This window comes from Misgurnus anguillicaudatus, chromosome 24 (genome assembly GCF_027580225.2).
Source record: "Misgurnus anguillicaudatus chromosome 24, ASM2758022v2, whole genome shotgun sequence".
NCBI lineage: Eukaryota > Metazoa > Chordata > Actinopteri > Cypriniformes > Cobitidae > Misgurnus > Misgurnus anguillicaudatus.
The window spans coordinates 29,685,304-29,707,680 of record NC_073360.2 but is presented as its reverse complement, the minus strand read 5'-3'; the positions used below and the strand labels follow the sequence as shown (position 1 = coordinate 29,707,680).

General features: G+C 39.6%; 1 protein-coding gene across 3 annotated transcripts in view; it reads right to left on the bottom strand.

Annotated features, from left to right (window-relative positions):
- egfem1 (EGF-like and EMI domain containing 1) overlaps positions 1 to 22,377 on the bottom strand; it is a 57,590-nt gene that overhangs the window by 7,765 nt on the left and 27,448 nt on the right. The window contains exons 12-24 of one of the 3 annotated variants that reach the window (XM_055197065.2): positions 21,572 to 21,694; positions 21,196 to 21,411; positions 20,781 to 20,912; positions 18,166 to 18,294; positions 17,532 to 17,660; positions 16,647 to 16,781; positions 16,052 to 16,186; positions 12,866 to 12,994; positions 6,965 to 7,093; positions 4,404 to 4,532; positions 3,911 to 4,039; positions 2,611 to 2,742; positions 985 to 1,113 (exon numbers count right to left, since the gene is read on the bottom strand). In XM_055197065.2, the coding sequence (XP_055053040.2) occupies positions 985 to 1,113; positions 2,611 to 2,742; positions 3,911 to 4,039; positions 4,404 to 4,532; positions 6,965 to 7,093; positions 12,866 to 12,994; positions 16,052 to 16,186; positions 16,647 to 16,781; positions 17,532 to 17,660; positions 18,166 to 18,294; positions 20,781 to 20,912; positions 21,196 to 21,411; positions 21,572 to 21,694 (1,776 nt within the window). The remainder of the gene's footprint in view (positions 1 to 984; positions 1,114 to 2,610; positions 2,743 to 3,910; positions 4,040 to 4,403; positions 4,533 to 6,964; positions 7,094 to 12,865; positions 12,995 to 16,051; positions 16,187 to 16,646; positions 16,782 to 17,531; positions 17,661 to 18,165; positions 18,295 to 20,780; positions 20,913 to 21,195; positions 21,412 to 21,571; positions 21,695 to 22,377) is intronic. The other 2 variants (XM_073862681.1, XM_073862680.1) reach the window with 2 other exon arrangements.

Genomic DNA, 22,377 nt, shown 5'->3' with positions numbered 1-22,377 from the left:
ACTCTCAAGCAGCATGTGTGTGGAAACGTCAGTAAACAGTGCGGGGGTAAACGCGTCATCTGTATTAAAACGCTATGATTGGCCCGAAGCTGTCAGCACGTTCTGAAGTCGTCCGTTCTAAATGCCGGTAATCCTATAATTTTCGTTCACACACAGCGCTTACCAGTAAATTACTGGTAATCTTACAACCTGTCTTACTGGTAAATTGGGAGCACTGATTTACCGGAAAGGTTCTGTTCACACATGACATGTTAACGGCAATTTACCAGTAAATTACCAGTAAAGACTGTCTGTGTGAAAAGGACTATTGTCACGAATTTCCGCATTTTTTCGTGATCGTATCAATTTCTGTTTACGTGTCATTGTCACAGATTGGTTACTCAACTGTTTTGTCCGATTTTCTTACCATTGTCGCTTCGGTTTAGGGTTAGATTTACATAAAATGACATCCTTACCCAAACTCTAACCCTAACGCCAGGCGACAATGGTTTAAAAATTAGAAAATATAAAAAACAGAAAAAATTGTATAAACATATACCACTAGTATCCTAACACAAACACAAAAACCGTGAAATCCTACCGCAAACACTAAATCTAACCCTAAACCAAAGCGACAATGGTTTGAAAATAGGAAAAAGCAGTTGAGTAACCAATACGTGACAATGACACAAACAGAAATTCGTGATACGGTCATGAATAAAACGCGGAAATTCGTGACATTATCAGAAAAAAGAATAAAAAATTTATGTGACTATAGATACGTAATTTCGTGAGACTGGGTTAAAATACACTTTAAGTTGCATAAATGTAATAGTAAACGGTGCATATTTAAAAAGTTGAGCTTCTTCAAATGCAATGGACAATACATTGCAATAGTCTTTGCTCAGACTAAATATAAAAATGCAACTCATGTGAATGGCCCATGACACCACACGGCTGTTAACTGGGCTCTGATTGGTCGGTTAATTGAATATAAGTTCTCACTGGTGCTGCAGGTGGGTCCCAAGTATCCTGGTTGGCAGAGGCAAGATCCAGTCCTGAAGTCACACTGACCTCCATTGGCACATCTGCATCTTTTTTTACAGTAGGGCCCATAGGTGCCCTCCCGACATCCTGTGGAGAATTTAGTGTATTTTAGGATTAGTTCAGGAAAATCTTTAAACTCACACAATTCAAAGCCAATGGTATGTTTTATTTACTAAAAAAACAACAACTGGTTTATCCATTTTAAAATCGGCATTAAACGCAAGTACCGATTGCCTTATTATCCACGTGGTGACGTATATCCGAGTGAAACGGCTTCTGAAATTAAATGAATGTCCATTGAGATCTGATTGGATCTTATGAAGTTGGGTCGTGTTGCTAATTGCTAATCGCAGCCATCTTCTCCCGCACCCCGCACACCTGCCATATCATATGAACTGAAGTGAAGAGAGATCGTTTTGAGGAGTGGAGGAGATTTGCGTTTTTGATTAAAGATTATGAGAGTACATTAATTTTTTAAAAATAATGAAGCTCACAGATAAGTCATTTGTAAAAAAAAAAATACCACAACATCCAATACAAATTAGTTTTTTATTTTCATGGCGACTTCAACATTGTTACCTAAGGCACTACAATAAATTGCTTTGGTACTATGGAAATTATTAGTAATAGATGTCTTTTATTCAATATTTTAAACATTATATGCATATTTGCTTAACTCTTTCCCTGCCAATAACGAGTATTTCCGGCTTTCCGAAACTTATAAAACCTGGAAGTATCGCCCTAGGGCAAACAGCTGTATGCCTGTATACGTTTTGAGGATTGCTCTGAATTATCTCAGCTTTTTGCTCAAAATATTGTGTTTTTGAAGAAACCCACCCATATTTGAGAGGTGATAAAAAGAGAACTAATGAAGGTAGGATTAAACGTTTGTTGAGGGTCTGTTTTTCATTTGATATATTGCATGTTTATATATTTCAAGAAAAAACATTTTCTAGTAGGCATTAAACTTTTGTGAAAATTATAAAAAATGCTGGAGCTGGCTGGCAACTTAAAAAAAGGCAGGTGGGGAAAGAGTTAATAGCAGTATAAAAGGACTGTCATGTTTACAATTATATTGATAATTACAGTATTTTACAATAAGCACTACTACTAATATATACATTTTCTGAAAAAAAAATGAATACAGATGCTTATTTATTAGTACTATGAATATAATGGATGGGCTGATGCAGCAAAAGAACTTGTATTATGTAATAACACCATATATCATATTTTATTTTATATAATGTTAATATCTTTCCCCCCTATTTCTTTTCCCTATATTTACTGTAAAGCTTTGATTCAATGTAATATTGTAAATAGCGCTTTAGAAGTAAATGTGAATTTAAAGGCAGGGTGCGTGATTTTTGAAAAAACACTTTGGAAAAGATAGTCGGGCCGACTACCAAAACACACTTGTAGCCAATCAGCAGTAAGGCGCGTGTCTAGTAACCGACATCGTTGCCTAGATTGCATATGTGTTGGGCGGGTCTATCAGGTGATGTTTAGGTGATTTCAAATGTCAACATTGGCTTTCAGAGATCATGCACCCCGCCTTTAATTGAATAGGTGAAACGGTCTTACTGAGGTGACAGCGGTTGCCATAGTAACCAGGTAGACAGGTGCATTTCCCAGTGACGTGGTGACAGCTCTGCTGGTCCCCAGAACAAGTGCACTCTTGAGAACAGTTCACGCCAAATCTGCCCTGAGGACACACTAAGACGTTGACGCTTTTAGAAAATGACCAAATTATTATACAAACATAGAAATGTCCAGACACGTTTCTATGGCCACAGGTCTCAGACAGGACGTAGATATGATATGATGGGAAGGCTAGACATTTCATTTATCATCATTTAAACATGCGTACTCGCATACACACTCATAAATGTCTGAAACGACTGACAAAAGACAGATTTCGGTGTATTTGGAATAGTAAGAGGGGCAATTTTTGGATAATGGACGGATGCCTTGTAAGGATATTTGAAGTGCTCAACTAGTATCAACAGTGTAACAGGTGTTGGGTTCGATCTATGTACACCATAAATTGCTTTGGATTAAAGCATCTGCCAACTGCATAAATGTCAATGTAAGGTTAAAGTAAGTGCTCCACACTATTAAAAAAGACACGAAAGTCTTGCTCCAATATCATCAACAGGTTCGTGTGAAAATTAGATTTAGTGTGTTATATGTATTTGTAGTGTTTCGAGTAGTAAATATTATTATTACGTCTATGAGTTTGTCACTAATATACGGTGTGTGTGTGTATTTCGGCACTGGCATGTATAAGAGATAAGCTCCGACTCCAGACTACAGAAAGTACTTAGACTGTTGTCGTTACCCATGTCTACTGCATTGTGTGTGTGTGTGTGTTTCAGTCTTATCCTCACACAGACAAAAACAAAGCCTGCTGTTTGAGTTGGCAGCTCAGCGCTAACCTTTATCAGATGTCTCACATCCACAGAGAATGAGAAAGAGAGGGTGGGGGGTGTTGAAAGAGGGCCGGGGAGCAAAACTCTAACGTGTGTAATGTGAAAAAAATACATGAGGGGATGTGTAATAAAAGGAAACACTGAAATGTTTGCGCGCATGTGTGTTTTGCATCGTATCCCATTGTGATTGATGGCATTAAATGTTGATTGGAAATTGATAACGGATGTTAGTCATTGATCCCTTCACATTACGCTGGTTAGATGAATGGATGAATAATCAGATAGATGGTTGCTTTGTTGTAGTGAGCTACTTACACAGGTAGGATTTTAAGCTACTGGTCCAATATAAATCATAGTTTTACTTAATAGCTGCTTTCTATGATACCCATATTGCTTTAAGGGTTCATACCTCAGTTAACATCCAAATCAATTAAGAGCGAAAGACTTCTTACTCGTCTCACAGCTGTTCCCTGTGTACCCCGCAGGGCAGCCACATCTGCCGGTCACATGATCACAGGCCACGCCCACTGGACAGATGCACCTTTGCTCACAGTTTCTACCGTACCAGCCAGGTGTGCAGACTATGCATACAGCACACAGGGAGAGAGAAAGAAAGAAAGAGAGAGAGAGAGAGAGAGAGAGAATGAGCGACCAGCAGTAACCCATGTGAACATTCCAGTGCGTAATGGAGACAAAACACAGTAATTTGTGCGGTGACATGTGAATCGTGGCTATCACTGCTTACAAACTCCTCACTATAAATCACCATAATCACTTACATCTTACTAACTACAGCCAAATAAAGCACCATGTACTCTGAATGATTGTGTGTGTGTATATGAGAGAGAGAGAGAAAGAGAGAGAGAGAATAGTGTATTTACTGTACGTATCTAGATAGATACATACAGTATGTCTTGAAATACATCATTTTTAATTTTAACTTACTCTGTTGGCAGCTGGTTCCAGTCCACCCAGATGTGCATCTGCACTGGCCGCTGACTGGGTCACATGACCCTCCATTGTGGCAGTCACATGACTCACTGCAATTCTGACCAAATGTACCCACCGGACAGGCTGTAACATGATGAAAACATTTTTAAACTAACAACTTAAACTCAATATATTTGTGACCCTGTGAAAACCACAGACTCTAAAAAAAAGATGGACGTTTTATCCGTGATGTCACCCATAGGTTTAGAAGATCGTTTTTGAAGCCAATATTAGGCATTGATATGTACACTAGATGACGCCTTGGGGTTCTAAGCATGCGTCAAAACCTCCGCCATCTTGGAACAGGGGTCTTGTCATAGGAAGTAGCTAGGTAATGCTGCTATCTCCGCCTGTACCTCGAATTCATGGACGATGCCGGACTTTTGTGCTGCGTATGGATGTTATGCATTCTAGCACTATGCATTATAGTAGATTTTCATGCTAAATACATGTCTGACTGTTGAAACGATCCCCCCCAAAAAAAAGAAAATCGCATTCATGACAATTTATGGTGATTTTATTTCCGTTACACCATTGCCTACAATGACGCTGATGTCGGGCTCCCCTGTTTCAAGAAGGCGGCTCTATTTGACGCATTCGGTGCAATGAACTGCCTTAGCCAATCTATGAATAGTAGACGATGCCTGCCGTCGCCATCTTGGTCACGCGTCATCGCGCATCACTCGCAAATATCCGAAAATTGGTAAAGAGGCGGGACGTGGGTGAAGCTGCGGTGGCTGGTTGCTGAAACCACGCCCACCTAGCTCGACTCAAGGTGACAGCAGTGGCAGTTCACCTGTCACTTAAATGGCCACGCCCTAATTATGCAGACCTTTAAAGCTTAATATAATTTAAATGGATGAGTTACAAAAAAATTCACCCTCCTCACAGTTCTCATGAAGGGCAAAACTAGCTATATAGACCAAAAACAATTTCTGTACCAGGCTGTAAACTTTATCTACTGTAAAGTTGGGCATTTTAACATGGGGGTCTATGGGAATTGACTCCCTTTTGGAGCTAGCCTCTAGTGGCCAGTCAATGAATTGCAGTTTAAATTGGTTTCATCAGACGCCCTGTCCTAAATGGCACACATTCCGGACTTGTGGTCCTCCTCAGAGTCCACACTTTGATGACATCATGTGCAGACTTTAGGGACCCTTGATGCGAGTCCGTGTGGGTGCACCGGAGTCGTATTTGGGACAGACTGGAGCGCCACGCCGGAAATACGAAGAGAAGTTGCCTGTCTGTGTGAACTCCTTTATTCCATCGTCTGATTGGTCTGATTGCTCTTTCGCAAGGACTTCTCGGTAGGTAAAGTGCTCGAAGCCTGCTTCAGTGCAGGCCTTGCCGAAGACCGGATCAAGGAAGCAAAGGGGGCACTGATGAGCATACTTCGATGCGTAAAAATGACAGATGGGACACACCCTACGAACTCGTACACTAAGCAAGCACACGCAATTTAAGGCCATGAGACCAAAAGTTCACACGAAGTGCGCCATTTGGGACAAGGCCAGAGAGATAGGAAGTTGCCCCTCAGTGAACTGAGTGAAAAAAGTAATTTTTTGGTCATTTCCTGTTTTCTACATAAAATCATCCTATATGTTGTAAAGATCATATTGTGAAATATAACATTTATATCTTTAATACTGACTGAGTAAGATCATGTCAAAAATTGTATCAAACTCGATTTTCCAAATCCCATCATAAGATTATGAGACTTCATCCCTTGATTTCACAAATAGGGTCAAATTTTTGTCAATACCAAAGCAATAAATCATTAAAAAAGATGAGTTATTTTGATATCCATTTTATATTCCCGATTGTGCTAATGGATCTGTACGGTCCTTTCTGCAAGTCTAAGTAGGATGGCCGTTAGAGAAATCAATTCAAACCAGACATAAGTAATGATTTACAACTTAGACAACGTTGTTACGCCAGCGGCCACACAAATAACAAACATCACTCAACTCCAGAGAGAGATTTCATCACATTCGCGATTACGCTAAACATGTCATGGGAAAACCGAATGTAAAAATCAGACTTCACAGAGACTGATGTTTAACACAAACCTCACTTCATTAAAAAGAGAGAGAGAGAGAGAGAGTGAAAGAGAGAGAGAGATGGATCTTTATTGGGCCCCCGATCTATTAAACTACTGACGAGAGATTGCATGAGAAGACGGATGGTACTAAACCGACGTGCCACAGAACGCTCTTTAAAAAGCATCTTTCCCCTATAAAACACACACACACACGCGGAAAACCCCTTTCCGTACACAGTAAACACAAACGATGGTTTTAAAAACCATCCAATTGTAATTAAAACCCGGGATGAATTTATACTTTCTACACCCCATCTTAACCAAACACAGACCCCCACCTCTCCCCTGCGAAAACTGCAGCGTGTGATAAATTGTCCTGCGAGGCCTGCGTTTGGGTTATTTTAGTATGAGGATGCGGCGTTCAGCCGGAGATGAGCCTCCATCACACCCCGTTTTAATGATGTGGGCGACTTACCCAGGATGCATTGCGGCGGTACCCAGCCGGGGTTGCAGCGGCAGGCGCCTGTGATGTGGTGGCACTGGGCATCGTTCCCGCACTGGCACATCTGCGCGCAGTCCTGCCCGTAAAACCCAACAGGACATCCTACAGAGGAGAAGAGATTTGAGTCAGCACTGTGTGTGTGTGCTAAAATGATACATCATTGGAAAGTCATGCTATAGATACCCCCTTAAGGCATCAAACAGCCAACAGGACGTCAGGATTTTGATTCAGATATAATTAGGTTACTGTTTTACTAGAATCCGTGTGGACCTATAGATCTTTCGTTTGCTTATAGTGATACTCTCTCTCTCTCTCTATCTCTCTATCTGTTGTTCATGTCTCATTACCTCCTGAATGCTGAGTCTGAATTGCTCTCATCAGCATTAATTGCATGATCTCATTCTCCACATGTGTGGCACATCCTCACCACATCAAAGTGCGTACGAGGAACACAAACAGACAGAGATTTGTAAGAAACAAGAGCACTTGCTGAGCCCACACAAGTCCTCGAATTGATTTTTTTTACACAAAAGTAAAAAAGTGATGTACTCACTTTATATTAAAGGGATAGTTCACCCCAAAAGGAAAATGATGTCATCATTGTTTCAGTAGCGCTTACATTTTTTTCTTTTCATTTACAAACGTCTGTTTTGTGCAATACATCCGAGCATACTGTACACACACAATCACACAAAACCAAAGTCTCTCTCCATGAACACAGCCGTAGACTGACATCCATACAATCAGAGCGCATATGGTGCGCAGACGTGCACAATCGCCGGGCTTATATTCCGGCAGCACGATAAGATCTTGTAAAGAGCGTGTGTTTGTGTGTGTGGACCGGCAGCCGATGAGCATGATCGGGGTGTAGTTGGTAAAATGTGTTTCACGGCTGAGGCCCTCAAGAGATGAAGAGCGATGATAGCACAGGAGCTCGCCGGAGTCCCGCAGAGCCACATGTGTGTCGGCATTATTCAATGGGTTTTTATGGAAAAAACTTCGGAACACGAGTGAAACTTTTGGCTGCGTCCAGAAGTACTACCGAGTTGAAAACGTCCCAACACGCAGGGATGGAAGCACGGTCCCACGGACACCTGATCTCTTAAGTCACGAGCTGATTTATTAAAGATGAAATCTATGAATGTAAATGGCCACTATAAACCAAAACAATCTGCTGACGGCGGATTTGCTACGTTAACCTGTAACACGGGCCCCTTAAGACTCGTCTGATTCGTCCAAATCTTCATGTATTTTCTGTTGATTTTGGAAAGTTTTTACTTTTCCCCTGCCGTGCGTGATTCAGATCCCTTCTGTCGGCCCTGATTATCGCATGAATGATTTTTAGATCCTCATGGACACCAGATCTGTTATGATGAATGCATGACAGATAGATAAAGGAAGAGATTTAAATGTTTCAATCTCTTTTCAACAGAAAATATAAGGTGTGCAGATGCAAAACCCTTTAAGGGGGTGATCACACCAAACGCGTTTTAACTCTTTCACCGCCAGCGTTTTTTTTAAAAAGTTGTCAGCCAGCGCCAGCGTTTTTCATGATTTTCACAAAAGTTTAATGCCTTCCAGAAAATGTTCTTCTTTAAATATATTAACATACAATATACCAAATGAAAGAACAGACCCATTGCTTTCAAACAAAACCGTTTCATCCTACCTTCAGTGGTTCTTTTGTAATCAGCTTTTGAATATGGGTAGGTTTCTGCAAAAACACCACATTTTGAGCAAAAAGCAGAGATAATTCCATTTTTTGTGAAGGACTTTTCATAGAGATCCCATTCAGAGCGATCTTTAAAACAGACACGGACATGCAGCAGCTTGCCATAGGGCAATACTTCCGGGTTTAAAAAGTTGCCTGGTGGATAATAGCGGTATTGCGGAAAGACGGAAAATCTCGTCATTGGCGGGGAAGCGTTTTCTCTTGATTGACGAGATATCTCGTCAATGGCTGTGACAGAGTTAAATGCTTGGAAACGCAAGGCGCTCTTTTTTAAAGCAACACTAAAGAGTTTTTGCTCTTTGCTCCCCCTACAGGTTAGAAGTGGAATTGTCCATTACCACTGTCGTAAATAATTTAGCCTACTGCAGCATAGCTGGCTCTGATTGGATTGTAGGTCTTCTGTAAAGCAAGTTTTTGTAGTTTTCACTCAAACTACAGGACCGCGACCCGACGGTTGAAAACTTCTTTAGTGGGGGTTTTGGCCGATAGAGGGCTGCAAAGCGAATGTGAAAGTGCAGTTCACCCTGTTTCGAGTGGATGAACGACTGAAACTTTTTTGGAAATGTTATTTTAAGTTAAAAAAAACTCTTTAGTATTGCTTTAAAGTGATAAAAAAGGCAGTGCGGCGCGGCTTTTTATATTGCTAGGCAACCACCGAGGCAGCTGTCCTGTCAATCAAATATTGAAGTGTGAGCACTCTTTTGCTGTTAAAGGTGCTCTAAGCGAATTCACGCGTTTTAGATCATAAAACATTTTTTGTTACATACAGAAAACATCATCTCACTATCTGCTTGCTACTTGTCCGCTGATCAAATTGTAAAAAAACGCGATCTCTGTAGACAGCCCAGGCTCGACAAACGGCAATATCAACAAAGTGGCCAAACCTAGCACAACAAAACATAACAAAGTGTTCCAGCCAATAAACGACAAGAAGGATTTGGGGGTGGGGGTTGGGTGCGTTCATGAAAGCACGGACGGAAGAGCGAGGGGGAGGCGTTAGCTACGCTCCGTTTGTTTGAAAACAGTTCAAACATCAACAGGAAGTGACGTCGCACATTATTCGCTTAGAGAGCCTTTAACTGTCATATTACTTTGAAAAGAGGATGTTTGCTCTGACCGTGATCGAGGGTGAGAGGTGCACAAACACGCAGGAGACAGTGAGTGACTGCAGGTTGCTCCAAGCAACTATAAACTTACGTCCCCTCATTCGATTGGACAATGAAAAACGCGTATGACGTCGGGCGCTTTTCCGCTCTGAGAGGGTGTCCACACCAAACTTTAAACGCTGCTGAAAACGGCAGGTGGACACCAACTGCAAGCTTTTTTCAGCTGACCACTTTGGTTGCTATGATACTTCTACTTTGTTTATCAGTCGCTGAACGATGTGCTGGTTGGTTGTTGTGATGTTTGTCCCGCTCCTCTTTCACTGTGATTGGACAGCCGTGTGAGAACTGACATTGATGAGCTGAGATTTTCAATGAGCTGAGATTTTCAATCTCAATATAGTAGGGTAACCATACGTGCCATTCTTCCCGGTCGACAAATACGACTTCCGGAAGACGCACCCGAAATCCTGGCCAGGATGCTTCCGGGAAGAAAGGCACGTATGGTCACCCTACAATATACAGCTACCGTTTAGTTGCATAGCTTTCAGCTGTGTGCACAAGTATCCATAAAAGCTGTTTACGTTTGAATTGATGTCACTCTATATACGTCATCTGGTATAATTGAAACGATTGGCTATGAGCTACATACAGACGCATTTGATAGCGCCCAATAAACGACTCTGGGCATTCATAAACCATGCCTCAAATACGAGAAAATGAGCGTATGGTTCCCATACCACGTCTCATTCTCTATGAGACTGGTCTGGTGTTAGCCAGGCTAGAAATGTACAATAAATTCAGACCCTTTCAGACCCTTTTGTTCTTATATTTGTTTTAAGTGGCGGCCGGTGACATCTCTTCCAAGGGGTGCGAATTCAAAATATGTGTTCTGAGTATCATGTGTGTTGCTCGTCATTTCAAAATATGTGTTTGTTGCGTCATGTGAACCATGTGCATCATGCCTCTTGTCAAAATACGTGCCTGCTGCACACGTGTCGAAAGGGTTTATGATAAAAGAGACGCACATGATCACAAACTACTTGCAAGACACTCACTTAACACTAAACTCTGATTACACATAAGATTAAGGGAGTATCTGGCAAACGTGAGCGTCTCTTTTATCATAAACCACAGACGTGTCTGCAGCAGGCTTGTATTTGACATCACACGATGCACATAGGTTTACATGACAAAGATATATTTTGAAATGACGAGCCACACACATGACGGGCTACATACATGTTGTGACGAGCTTTGCATCATGCGCCCCCGAAAAAGAAGTCACCGACCGCCACTGTTTGTTTAATTTCTTGTAATAGGCAGTTCTATGACAAATCTGAATAAAATAATTTGCAACACTAAGACACAATAAGATCAAATTACTATTTGTTTTCTCTCACAAACGTTTTGTTTTACTTTAGAAGACCCATTGGAGTTGTATGGATGATGAACGCAAATTTCACTTAAACTTCACTGGCCACTATTCAAAGCTATAAAGATCCAGAATATTATTTAATCTAACTCCGAATGTGTTCAGCTAAAGAAAGAAAGTCATATAGACCCAGCATGGCGTGAGGGTGAGTAAATTATGGCCTAATTATCATTTTTGGACGAACTATTCCTTTAACATTTAGCAAGCACCACAAATAACACACCAGTTTCTTGTAATCTCGGTCTGTGAATAGCTTTGCGACATGAGGCAGATACGCTTGCGTTTACCGCAAAGTGCATGAATATTTTTTACCGCTAACATGGAATGTGTTAAGGTATGGTTATGCATGCCTGTCTCTATATGTGCATGTGCTTTTTTAACTCTGATAGGACTCAGCATCTATGTTTGGCACTTTGTGTGTATGTCTGTGCATTATGGTTTCCTCATAAACTGCTTCAGCTGGATGTGGCCGTCTCATTAAAGACAGCATGCTGTCATGGATCCAGCAGGGTGTGTGTATGCGAGTGTGTAAGATGTTAGTGGTTGTAGATTTGTATACTGACCACTGAAATACACAAGTGATTATCTAGCTCTATAGGTCACTGAGGACAGGATTCTTACAAGAAGTAGTTTGTCGTGAACATGTTATTTTAGTTTCCGATAAAAGGACACCGGTGTCTGCAAGGACACACAAAACAAACAATTTTTGTGCTGCCTGACTGTGTGTGATGAGTGAGGATTTCAATCGCAAACATTCCACTTTACATGCAGACACAAACTTCAGATTGTATGATGGGCGGTTGCTTTTTTAAACTGATTAAGACATCCTGTTTCTCTGCTGAAGAAGAGGCCCTGGTGCATTGGGGGTTTCAAACAATCTAAATTAATATTTTCTTTATCTTAGAGATTTCTGATGAATCTGAGCATTAAATAAATGTTATACTTAAAGAGACACTCAAATAGGCTTATTTTCCAGCTCCCCTAGAGTTAAACATTTAATTTTTACCGTTTTGAAATCCATTCAGCTGATCTCCGGGTCTGGCGGTACCATTTTTAGCATAGCTTAGCATAATCCATTGAATCTGATTAGTCAATTAGCATCATGCTAAAAAATAACCAAAGAATTCGATATTTTTCCTATTTAAAACTTGACTCTTCTGTAGTTACATCGTGTACTAAGAAACAACAGAAAATTTAAAGTTGCGATTTTCTAGGCCGATATGGCTAGGAACTATACTCTCATTCTTTTTCACATTTCACAAGACTTTTTAAAGATGTCAAATAAATCTTTAGTTTCCCCAGAGTACGTATGTAAAGTTATCGCTCAAAATATCATATAGATAATTTATTAAAATGACCACTTTGTAGGTGTAAGATGTTTTTTGGTGTGTCCTTTAAAATGCAAATGAGCTGATCTCTGCCCTATGGCAGTGCCGTGGTTGGATAGTGCAGATTAGGGGTTGTATTATCCCCTTCTGACATCACAAGAGGAGCCAAATTTCAATTACCTATGTAATTTTAGACTCTGTCAAGGTAGCAGACCACCAGTGTAGTATATACATGTGTGTGATAACTTATGTGTATGCCTGTGACTGTTAACTCACTCTTTTCACAGTGTGTTCCCACCCAGCCGGGGAAACAGGTACAGACTCCATCGACGTGGTCACATTCAGCACTGTTTTCGCATTCACACACACCCTTACACTCTGCTCCATACCGGCCCTTGGGACACTCTGAAACAAAGCATTATGGGAATTTAGTCGTGAACAAAAGCCTTAACTGGTCATGTGTGGATGTGATATAGCCCAGGGGTTCAAACTGGGGTCCTGGGACCCCAAAAGTGCCTCCAGGAAGTTCTAGGGGGTCCCCAGAAAATTTCTGAGAAAAATATTTTTTGTTTTAGGTTTCAAAAATAAGTTTATCTCTCATTGTTTTACTGCATACATTCCAAAATAGTTTACACTGCATGTGCTTTGTATCTTTCTAGTGTGTTTTCCTTATTGCAGTCCCCTTTATCTCACTTACTGGGGTTTGTAAGTGAGTAATCGTTGTAAAGCAGCAAATACATTTTAATTGAATGTAGCATTACTCTAAGTATAGCCAGTTATATTTGTTATACATAAAATCTATATCAATTGATATATTTTTTAAGTAAGGGGTCCCTCACAAAAGTTTCATCATATTTGGGAGTCCTTGGCATCATAAAGTTTGAAAACCACTGATATAGCCTACTGTACTATACCAAATCTATCTGTAGTTTAACTATATTGCCACTGGGTGGCAGCATTTATATATTTTTAAGCTTGGTACTTGTGTGCCTTTTATATTGCTTGTCAGTGAAAATAGAGACAGAAAGAATGAGAGGGATAGAGAATATAAAAAAACGAACAAACAATATAAGGGAAAGTAAGTACATAATACTTCAATACAGTTTTTATTACCTGCTTTCAGCAACAATCACTTCATATTAAATCACAAAAACATTTGAGGAAAGAGTGCTTTACAGTAAATAAGACATGTACAGTAAGGGAGCGGGTGTGTACTCACTGTCTTCACAGGAAGTCCCTCTGTATCCAGCCGTGCAATCACACACACCAGTCTGTGTGTTACATCTCCCTTCATTCTCACACACAGGGCACGATAACACACCCACCGGACACTCTAACGGGATATGAAGACACAGAAAGACAGACAGACATATAAATAGACAAATAGACAGCATACAGACAGAAACATGAATATATACAGACAGGGCGACAGACAGACACATGGGCAGGCAGACAGAAAACAAACAGGCAGACACACAAATAAACACACACACACACACACACACACACACACAGAGACAGACAGACAGACAACAAACAGACCGACACACAGATAGACAGATACACACATAGATAGACAGACAGGCAGACAACCAACAGACAGACAGAGAGACACACACACACACACACACACACACATAGATAGACAGACAGACAGGCATGTGGGCAAGCAGACAGACAACAAACAGACCGACATAAACAAAGACAGACAGACAGACAGACAGACAGACAGACAGACACACACACACACACACACACACACACACACACACAAACATAGACATACAGACAGGCAGACAAACGGCAGACAGACACATGGGCAGGCAAACAGACAACAAACAGGCAGACACACACACAAACACACACACACACACACACACACACACACAGACAGACAGATAGATAGACAAGCAGGCAACAAACAAACAGACAGACAGACAAGTGGGCAAGCAGACAGACAACAAACAAACCGACACACAGATAGACAGATACACACATAGATAGACAGACAGGCAGACAACGAACAGACAGACAGACAGACAGACAGACAGACACACACACACACACACACACACACACACACACACACACACACACACACACACACACACACACACACACACACACAGGCAGACAAACGGCAGACAGACACATGGGCAGGCAAACAGACAACAAACAGACATACACACATAGATAGACAGACACATAGGCAGACAGACAGACAGACAGACAGACACACACATAAATAGACAGACACACGCATAGATAGACAGACAGGCAAACAACCGACAGACAGACAGACACATGGACAGACAGACAGACAAAGACACACACACGCACATAGATAGATAGACAGAACAAATAGATAAATCATTAAATAAAATCTTTAAATTAAATTCAATTAACTTTTATGTACTTAATGTTAAAAGCTAACAATGGAAGCGGTAATGACAAGAATAACATTTTAAAAGAGGAGAAAATAAGAAATGTAGAGTATTTTGTGTTTTTACACATAGTTGTGAATGCTTAGTAAAATTAACTTTAAAAATAATATGTAAGGTAATTGAAACAACAGTCAGTGTTGTGGTTTAAACTGAGACCCATCTGTTGATCCTGTCTGACTTCAATCTTTATTTTCAGTTGTAGAAAGAAAGCTACTGTAGTCCCATCTCTCTACAATTTCCACTAGGGTTGAAAAAAGGGCCTGTTTAAAGATTAAGACCAAACTAAGATCTGTTTAAGGCATTATGACTTATAACTAAAACAGACTCTTTAAAACAACATGCCGAAACTCTCCAAAAATACTCTTTTTCTCTGACATTCTTAGTGAACAGAAGGGAAACCCATTTATAAACACACAGACACACATAATGTGTGCTAATATCATTTTCATAATTGATCAGAAAAGTCCATTGAAACTCTAGCTGCAGAAAACATTTTCACTGTGACTGAGATGGATTGGCACAAGGCATTCTGGGTAATACAAATTACTGTCACTCACAACTGTCAGTCTGATTTCAACTGCGAGTACTTAAGCTGCTTTTTGATGTTTTAAAAAGTTAACATTGTCGGATTGATTTGTCACAGTTAATTTCTACTGTACACATTATTGGATCCATTAGTATAATTTTGTCTGTACTGACATCTGACAGCCAGTAGAGGGCAATGTAAAGCAATTTTTGTGTTTGCTTTTTCAAGCCAATGGTCTGAAAATCTACCAAAGTAGTTTTTTATTTATATGGGTATGCAAAAATGTGTAGTATACAATCTGCTTGAACTTTTCCATTTAATGTGTAATGACTAAACCAGAATATAAACAATAACTTTTAACATTTCCATACTGACATTAAATGAATGGACAGCCTAAAAAGTAGTATATAAGAAATAGTATTCACTATATACTGTGCATTATGTTGTAAGCAGTAGTTATTCTTTTCTGAATAAAGAGATTGTGAGTCCTACCCAGCAGGCATTTCTCTCCATGGTATCCAGCAGGGCATCTCTTCTGACACTGTCCAGTTTTAGGATCACATGACTCAATGACAGAGCAGTTACAACGTTCGCTGCACCCAACACCGTAGAAACCCTCCTCACATTCTGCAAAGGGGCAGAGGTACATTTGGTATATTATTTTAACACTTTAAAGTATATTTATAAATGTTTAACCCTGGAGAACCCAAGAACCCTTCTCTTAGCATTGGTCAAATTTGACCCGTGGGTTTCCAGGATTAAAGGTGGGTTCAAGTTATAATAAAATGTATGTTTTTTAAATACATAGTATGTTAAAATTACATTTTAGTTCAACTTCATGGTGTCTCAAAATAGCACAGTTGAGTACACTAAGATGGTCTTAATGTTGGTCTAACTATTAAGCACTAAATACTACTTTTTAGTACACTAAGTTCAAAATTAGTGTGCGAAAATAGAGCACTTTTAGTACATTGTGGAAAAGTTTACTAATAAAGTGTATTTTAGTGCACTTTTTTCACCTGGGGTACTAGATTGACCCGTATACCTGTCTAACAACACTGTTTAAAATAACAAGATGAGCGTCTACCTGTCTGGCAGCGGTTGCCGTGGTAACCAGGTTTGCAAGCACAGGTGCCGTTTTTGGGATCGCAAGAGAAAGAGTTTTCCTGCAGGCATCCACATTCCTCCGAGCAACCCGCACCGTGGGTCCACTTCGGACAGGCTAATGTAAAGAAACACCATCTTAACTACACCCCAAAATGTTTGGTGCTATTAAATTGTGACAAAATGATAGTATCCTTACATTTTTTATTCTGATCTGACATAAAAAAATGGAGTATTGCATGTGTGGACTTAAAAGGACAAGTTTATTTAACTCTTTCCCCGCCATTGACGAGTTATCTCGTCAATTAAGAGTTAACATTTGCATAAAAAAACATGTTCCTGATGAGGTTTTATGTTAATTGGTAATACCGCGAGTATCCACTAGGTGGCGCATTTAGCCAATTTATAAAAAATGAAGCAAAAAATGATTTACTAATTTTAAACTCTGTGTATGTTTTGATAATCGTTCTGAATCTGATCTTTAACAAAATTACTTCACAAAATTTTTTTTCATATTTTGCTAAAAAATATATATTTTAAAAAAGACCCATATTTAAGAGTTTATAAGCAGAGAAAACATTTTTGATAGGATAAAACTTTTTCCTGTTTTGTTTGTTTGGTTGTTTATTTGAAAGCAGTGGGTCTGTGCTTTCATTTGATATATTTGTATGTTTATATATTTTAAGAAGAAAATTTTCCTATAAGGCATTTTGTGAAACTTGTGAAAATCAACTTTTGAAAAAAATTCTGGCGGGGATTGAGTTAAACACACCTGTGTCCCAAATGTCCCAAAAAAATTTAAAGTAGAAAGTCAGCTAACTTTTAAAAGTTTTTCTATCTGATGTTAAAACAGGTTGTGTACACCTACGTAGATGGCAGAATTTGCCGTAGAGGCCAGGAGCACACAGACACCCTCCATACAGACGATGGCAGCGTCCATTATTGGGACAGTTACACCTCCTCCGACAGAACTTCCCATAGAAACCCTGAGGACAACCTGGAGAAATCACATAACACTTGAGTAAAGTTTTACAATGTTCTGCTGCAATTTCACGTCACTTTACATCATTACATTATCAATGCAAAGATCCCCAAGGGACACACATATTGATTAAAGAAATGTATAGATTAAATGCACTGTAAGTCACTATCAGTGACTTATCACTATGCATCAGTGTAAATATATGAAAAACATGACTCTGAGAGAAAGTTCAAAAACATGATATTGGAGAAAAATAAAGGAAAAGAGGAGATATGGAGATGATGGATGATGTGATAAGGTGACGCAATGCGGAGGAACGAGACAATCCCAAGAGCTCTAGAGGAACTGCACCTTGAATGTGTATCTACATTCATTCGTTTAGCAGATGCTTTAATCCAAACAAATTAACAAACCAATTGATCATAACTATCCCAATAGAAATTCTACAATAAAGGGTAAATTGACATTGCTATCAAGAGCCAAAAAAATGAGAACAAAAAGCAGATTGTATGTGCATTACCATTTTCACAGTGCAGACCTTGGACCCCTGGAGGACACACACACTTCCCTGTCACCGGGTCACAGTGGCCCCCATTCTTACACACACACAGACTGTTGCACTCAACACCATATGTCCCCTCAGCACACGCTAAAGGAGAGAGCGAGAAAGAGAGAGAGAGAAAATGCCAAATTTAATTTAAAATGTTACTCATGTGGATTCCCGATGACTGTGGGGATATTGGGACCGCAGCTTTCCAAGGTGTCAAAGTGCTGTCAATATATATGACATCATTTACTCGAGTGTGTTCTTCTACAGTCATTTATTCAGGGATTTGCTCTACCCCAAGGCATGATGGGATTTCTGTACGAGTAAGGCTAATTACAGCAGCAGACTACATCAGCGATCAGACAGATGAAAGGAGGAACAGAAGAACTGAGAAAAAGTGCCCCCTGTCTTTCATTAGGCACTAAATGAACTCCTGCACAACTGTACTGTCTGGACCTACAAAAATGTGCTTGATGTGGTAACTAAATTAACTTAAATGTTATTTAATGTAACTGACTAAAATATAAACCTCACACCTCATTTTGTCCTTAGATAAGATTCTTTGGGGAAAGCAAAATTGTTTATCCATTGCATCTTTATTTTATCAGCATCTTATTTTTAAGCTTGCCGGATAAAAGAACAGTATGATTGCAATACAATATTTCAGTGTAAAGTGCTATTCAATTTAAAAATATGCTTTTGTGCTACATTTTTGTGCTCTGACTGCGTGTGACATGACCTAACAATGAATTTGCAGTAATTGAGGTTAAGACATAAGCACTGGTCAGAGGTCAGTGATAGTGGCGGCTCGTGACTGCTCTTCCGAATGGCGCAAATTCAAAATATTTGCTTGTGTTTTCAAAATATGTATTTGTTGCATCATGTGAACCATGGTCATCACGTGTTTTGTCAAAATAAGTGCCTGCTGCACACACATCAAAACCGTTTATGATAAAAGAGACGCTCACGTTCACAAAATACACGCAAGACACTCAATTAACACTAAACTCTGATTACGCATGAGATTATATTAGTATCCAGCAAACGCGGGCGTCTCTTTTATCATAAACCCTTTGCGTGTCTGCAGCAGGCACTTATTTTGACAAAACACGTGATGCACATAGGATCTCTCGGCGCGCCAAACACATATTTTGAAATTACGAACCACACGCATGACGGGCTATATACATGTTGTGACGAACTTCGCATCGTGCGCCCTCGAAAAAAAGGTCACGGGCCACCACTGGTCAGTGGTAAAGCACAATAAAGACACTTAGGCTATGTTTACATTAATGCGTTTATTCTTTAAAACGCGTTACTTTTGCTACGTTTACGCCTTTCATTTACACTACACCACCGTTTTTGATCCTCATAAACGGAGTCCTTCGTAAACGCTGAAGACCCTGTTTTAGTTTGAGAACTCAGACGTTGCGCTGCAGTGTAAATGAACGTAGACGGAGTCTTATGTTAATGAACAGCTGATGTTAACCTTACAGCGCATTATTTTCATAGTAAAAATTATTTTTATTCAGGTAAATGGAGGTTTGCAACGGAGGTTTTGCTTAAATAGTAAACATCTACCAAGCAGCTATTATAAACGCTATATCAGATTGTTTTAACATTTATCCTTATAGATAATGTCTGTTTTATATTTATGTTTGAGTATTGTTGGGTTTGAATATTGTTGTTATGTGTTTATGTTTTGTTTAAATTTAGTTAGCTTATTACGAAAGATAGACTGTAATTTTAAACGTCATATAGGGCTTTGTAAAGGCCAATATGAAGGGAGAATTGTAATAGGTAATACATTATTTTCGAGTTTAATTTAAGTTTTGTTTGCTACTTTAAAATGAATTACGTTTCATATAATTTGTCTCTTAATTTTAATCGATGTTTTGTTGATAAGTTTTGTGAATATAAATTAATAAAATCAACGTCATATTAATATTTAATGCTCGTTTAGTCGATTGCGCTTTTTGCTATTTCTGTGTTGCTAGTGGAGAAGGTGCACGGACCTCGCATACTTTTAAAAATTAACGTCATATTAATTTGTAATTATTAATTGCACACTTAACAGTGACAAGTAAGGGAAGATAAGTTATTTGGTGTTTACCTCTTATTATGTTTGATTGAAGTTTGCATTTGCTGAAATTTATTTTTGCTTCAAGTTCGCTACTGTTTAGTACTGTTTACTTGAATGCTTCCTTTTTAAATCATAAAGACCTTTCCATTTGGTTTATAACATCAACATTAACCTATTAATCATATTAATATGTTGTAGGGGGGAGCTTTCCCAAACACATTGTTATATGTTGTAGTTGCCGGCAAAGGATCCAGGTATGAATTTTTGTCAATATCGCACACCCCTAGGCTGCATAAATGTGCAAAGGTAAGCTATTATTAGAGTAATAAGTTATTTTACACTCTTATGCGCATGCCCAGTTACGTGATTGGTCATGTTTTATGCGTTTATGGTGGTGTATAGTGTGGATGAAGATTCTTTTTAAAATGCCAGTATAAACGAGGATCGTTTTCATTTTAAAATGCGGTTTTAAAACGCAAATGCTCTAATGTAAACAGGGCCTTACTCTCATTGCAGATGATCCCAGTCCAGCCAGCTGTACACACACAGCCATCTTTCTCCACCGCACACTGACCACCATTAGCACAGTCCTCACAGGTCAAATCACAGTCTTCACCGAATGAGCCATCCTCACACACTGAGACACACACACAAAAAGAGAGAGAATGGATATATTGATCATAAATAAGATGTACGTCCACATCCACAGGTCAGAGGTCACTGGGTTTGGTTGCATTTATTTAAGTATGGTCAATACATTCCCAGCTAACAATTTTCCCAGAATGTTTTGAGAATTGATTCCAAGATTGTTCCTTTTTAAGGATAGCCAGGAAAATGGAACGTTATTTATTATTTGGATCCAAAAAAAGGGAGTATGGAAAAACGTTCTGTGTTTCCATGTGTGTGTGTGTTTCTCTCACTGGTTGTGCTGATAGCATTCAGTTCCTCTCTCTGTTCTCGGCTGTGCTTTGTGTGGAAGCTGTGCGTGTCATCATCGTACGGTCTTCCCAAAGCAGCTGTATAATGAAGCAGCTGAGGAGGGCGACGGAAAAGCAGGTCCGGCACTCGCAGCACCTCCCGCTCTGAATCTTCATCACTCACCACGTCGTCGTCCTCCTCCAGAAGACTGTAGAGAGCTGCAGACATACAAAGACAAGCACTAAAACGTATGTTTTTGCATATATCAAACAACATACAGTAATAAATGAAAATATATGTACAGTCATTGCCCCCCAATGTTGCAAGCATTTTTAGCAATCATTTGCTGCACTAAAAGATTTGTGGCCTGGTACTCACGAGAGCAGGATCTCTGGTCATAGTCCAGTCTGAAGCCCACCTTACAGTAACACTCAAATGAACCCAGCGAGTTCACACAGTACTGGGAACATCCAGACGTCTCAAACACACACTCGTCGATATCTAGGTTGGACAATTACAAAAAAACAGCTTTAATGTTTCACTGAATTGAATACAAACACTAAATTGTCTTTTAAAGAATGCATGGATAAAAAACCAATATGCAAGTCTTAAGAGTTGTGACCCAGTCTGTGAAAAACATACATAATGTAAAGAACATTCTGTGAAATATATATGACCTTGATATCTTTAATATTGATGGAGTAAGACCATGTCAATGATTGAAATCAGTGGTTAAGAAGACAATTTCAGATATTTTGTGCTAAATAATAAAAGCTGCTTCAACAATATCCTTTAAAGGCGGGGTGCACGATGTTTCAAAAATGCTGGGCCGAATAACAAAACAAACTTGTAGCCAGTTAGCAGAAAGGGGCGTGTCTTGGCATCATGGGGCGGAGAGAGTGTTCAGTACGCATGTCTGACATTAGCCGAAAGTGATTGAAAGACTGACATGGCAGATAGAAAAAGCCGTCTGCCGAGGGAAAAAAGGCTTACAATAAGGCAAGAAGCAGGACCCGTGTGAATAAAGGATCAATGCTGGAGAGAACTGAAGGAGCGGGAAGGCCTGCAATCCGACGCCGAGGTTGCTTAATCCTTCTCGATAGGTGTGTAACGTCGGTTTTGCTTTGTCAACTATGCCATAATGGTTGCCTGGGCTGCGTATGTGTGGGGCAGAGCTATCAAAA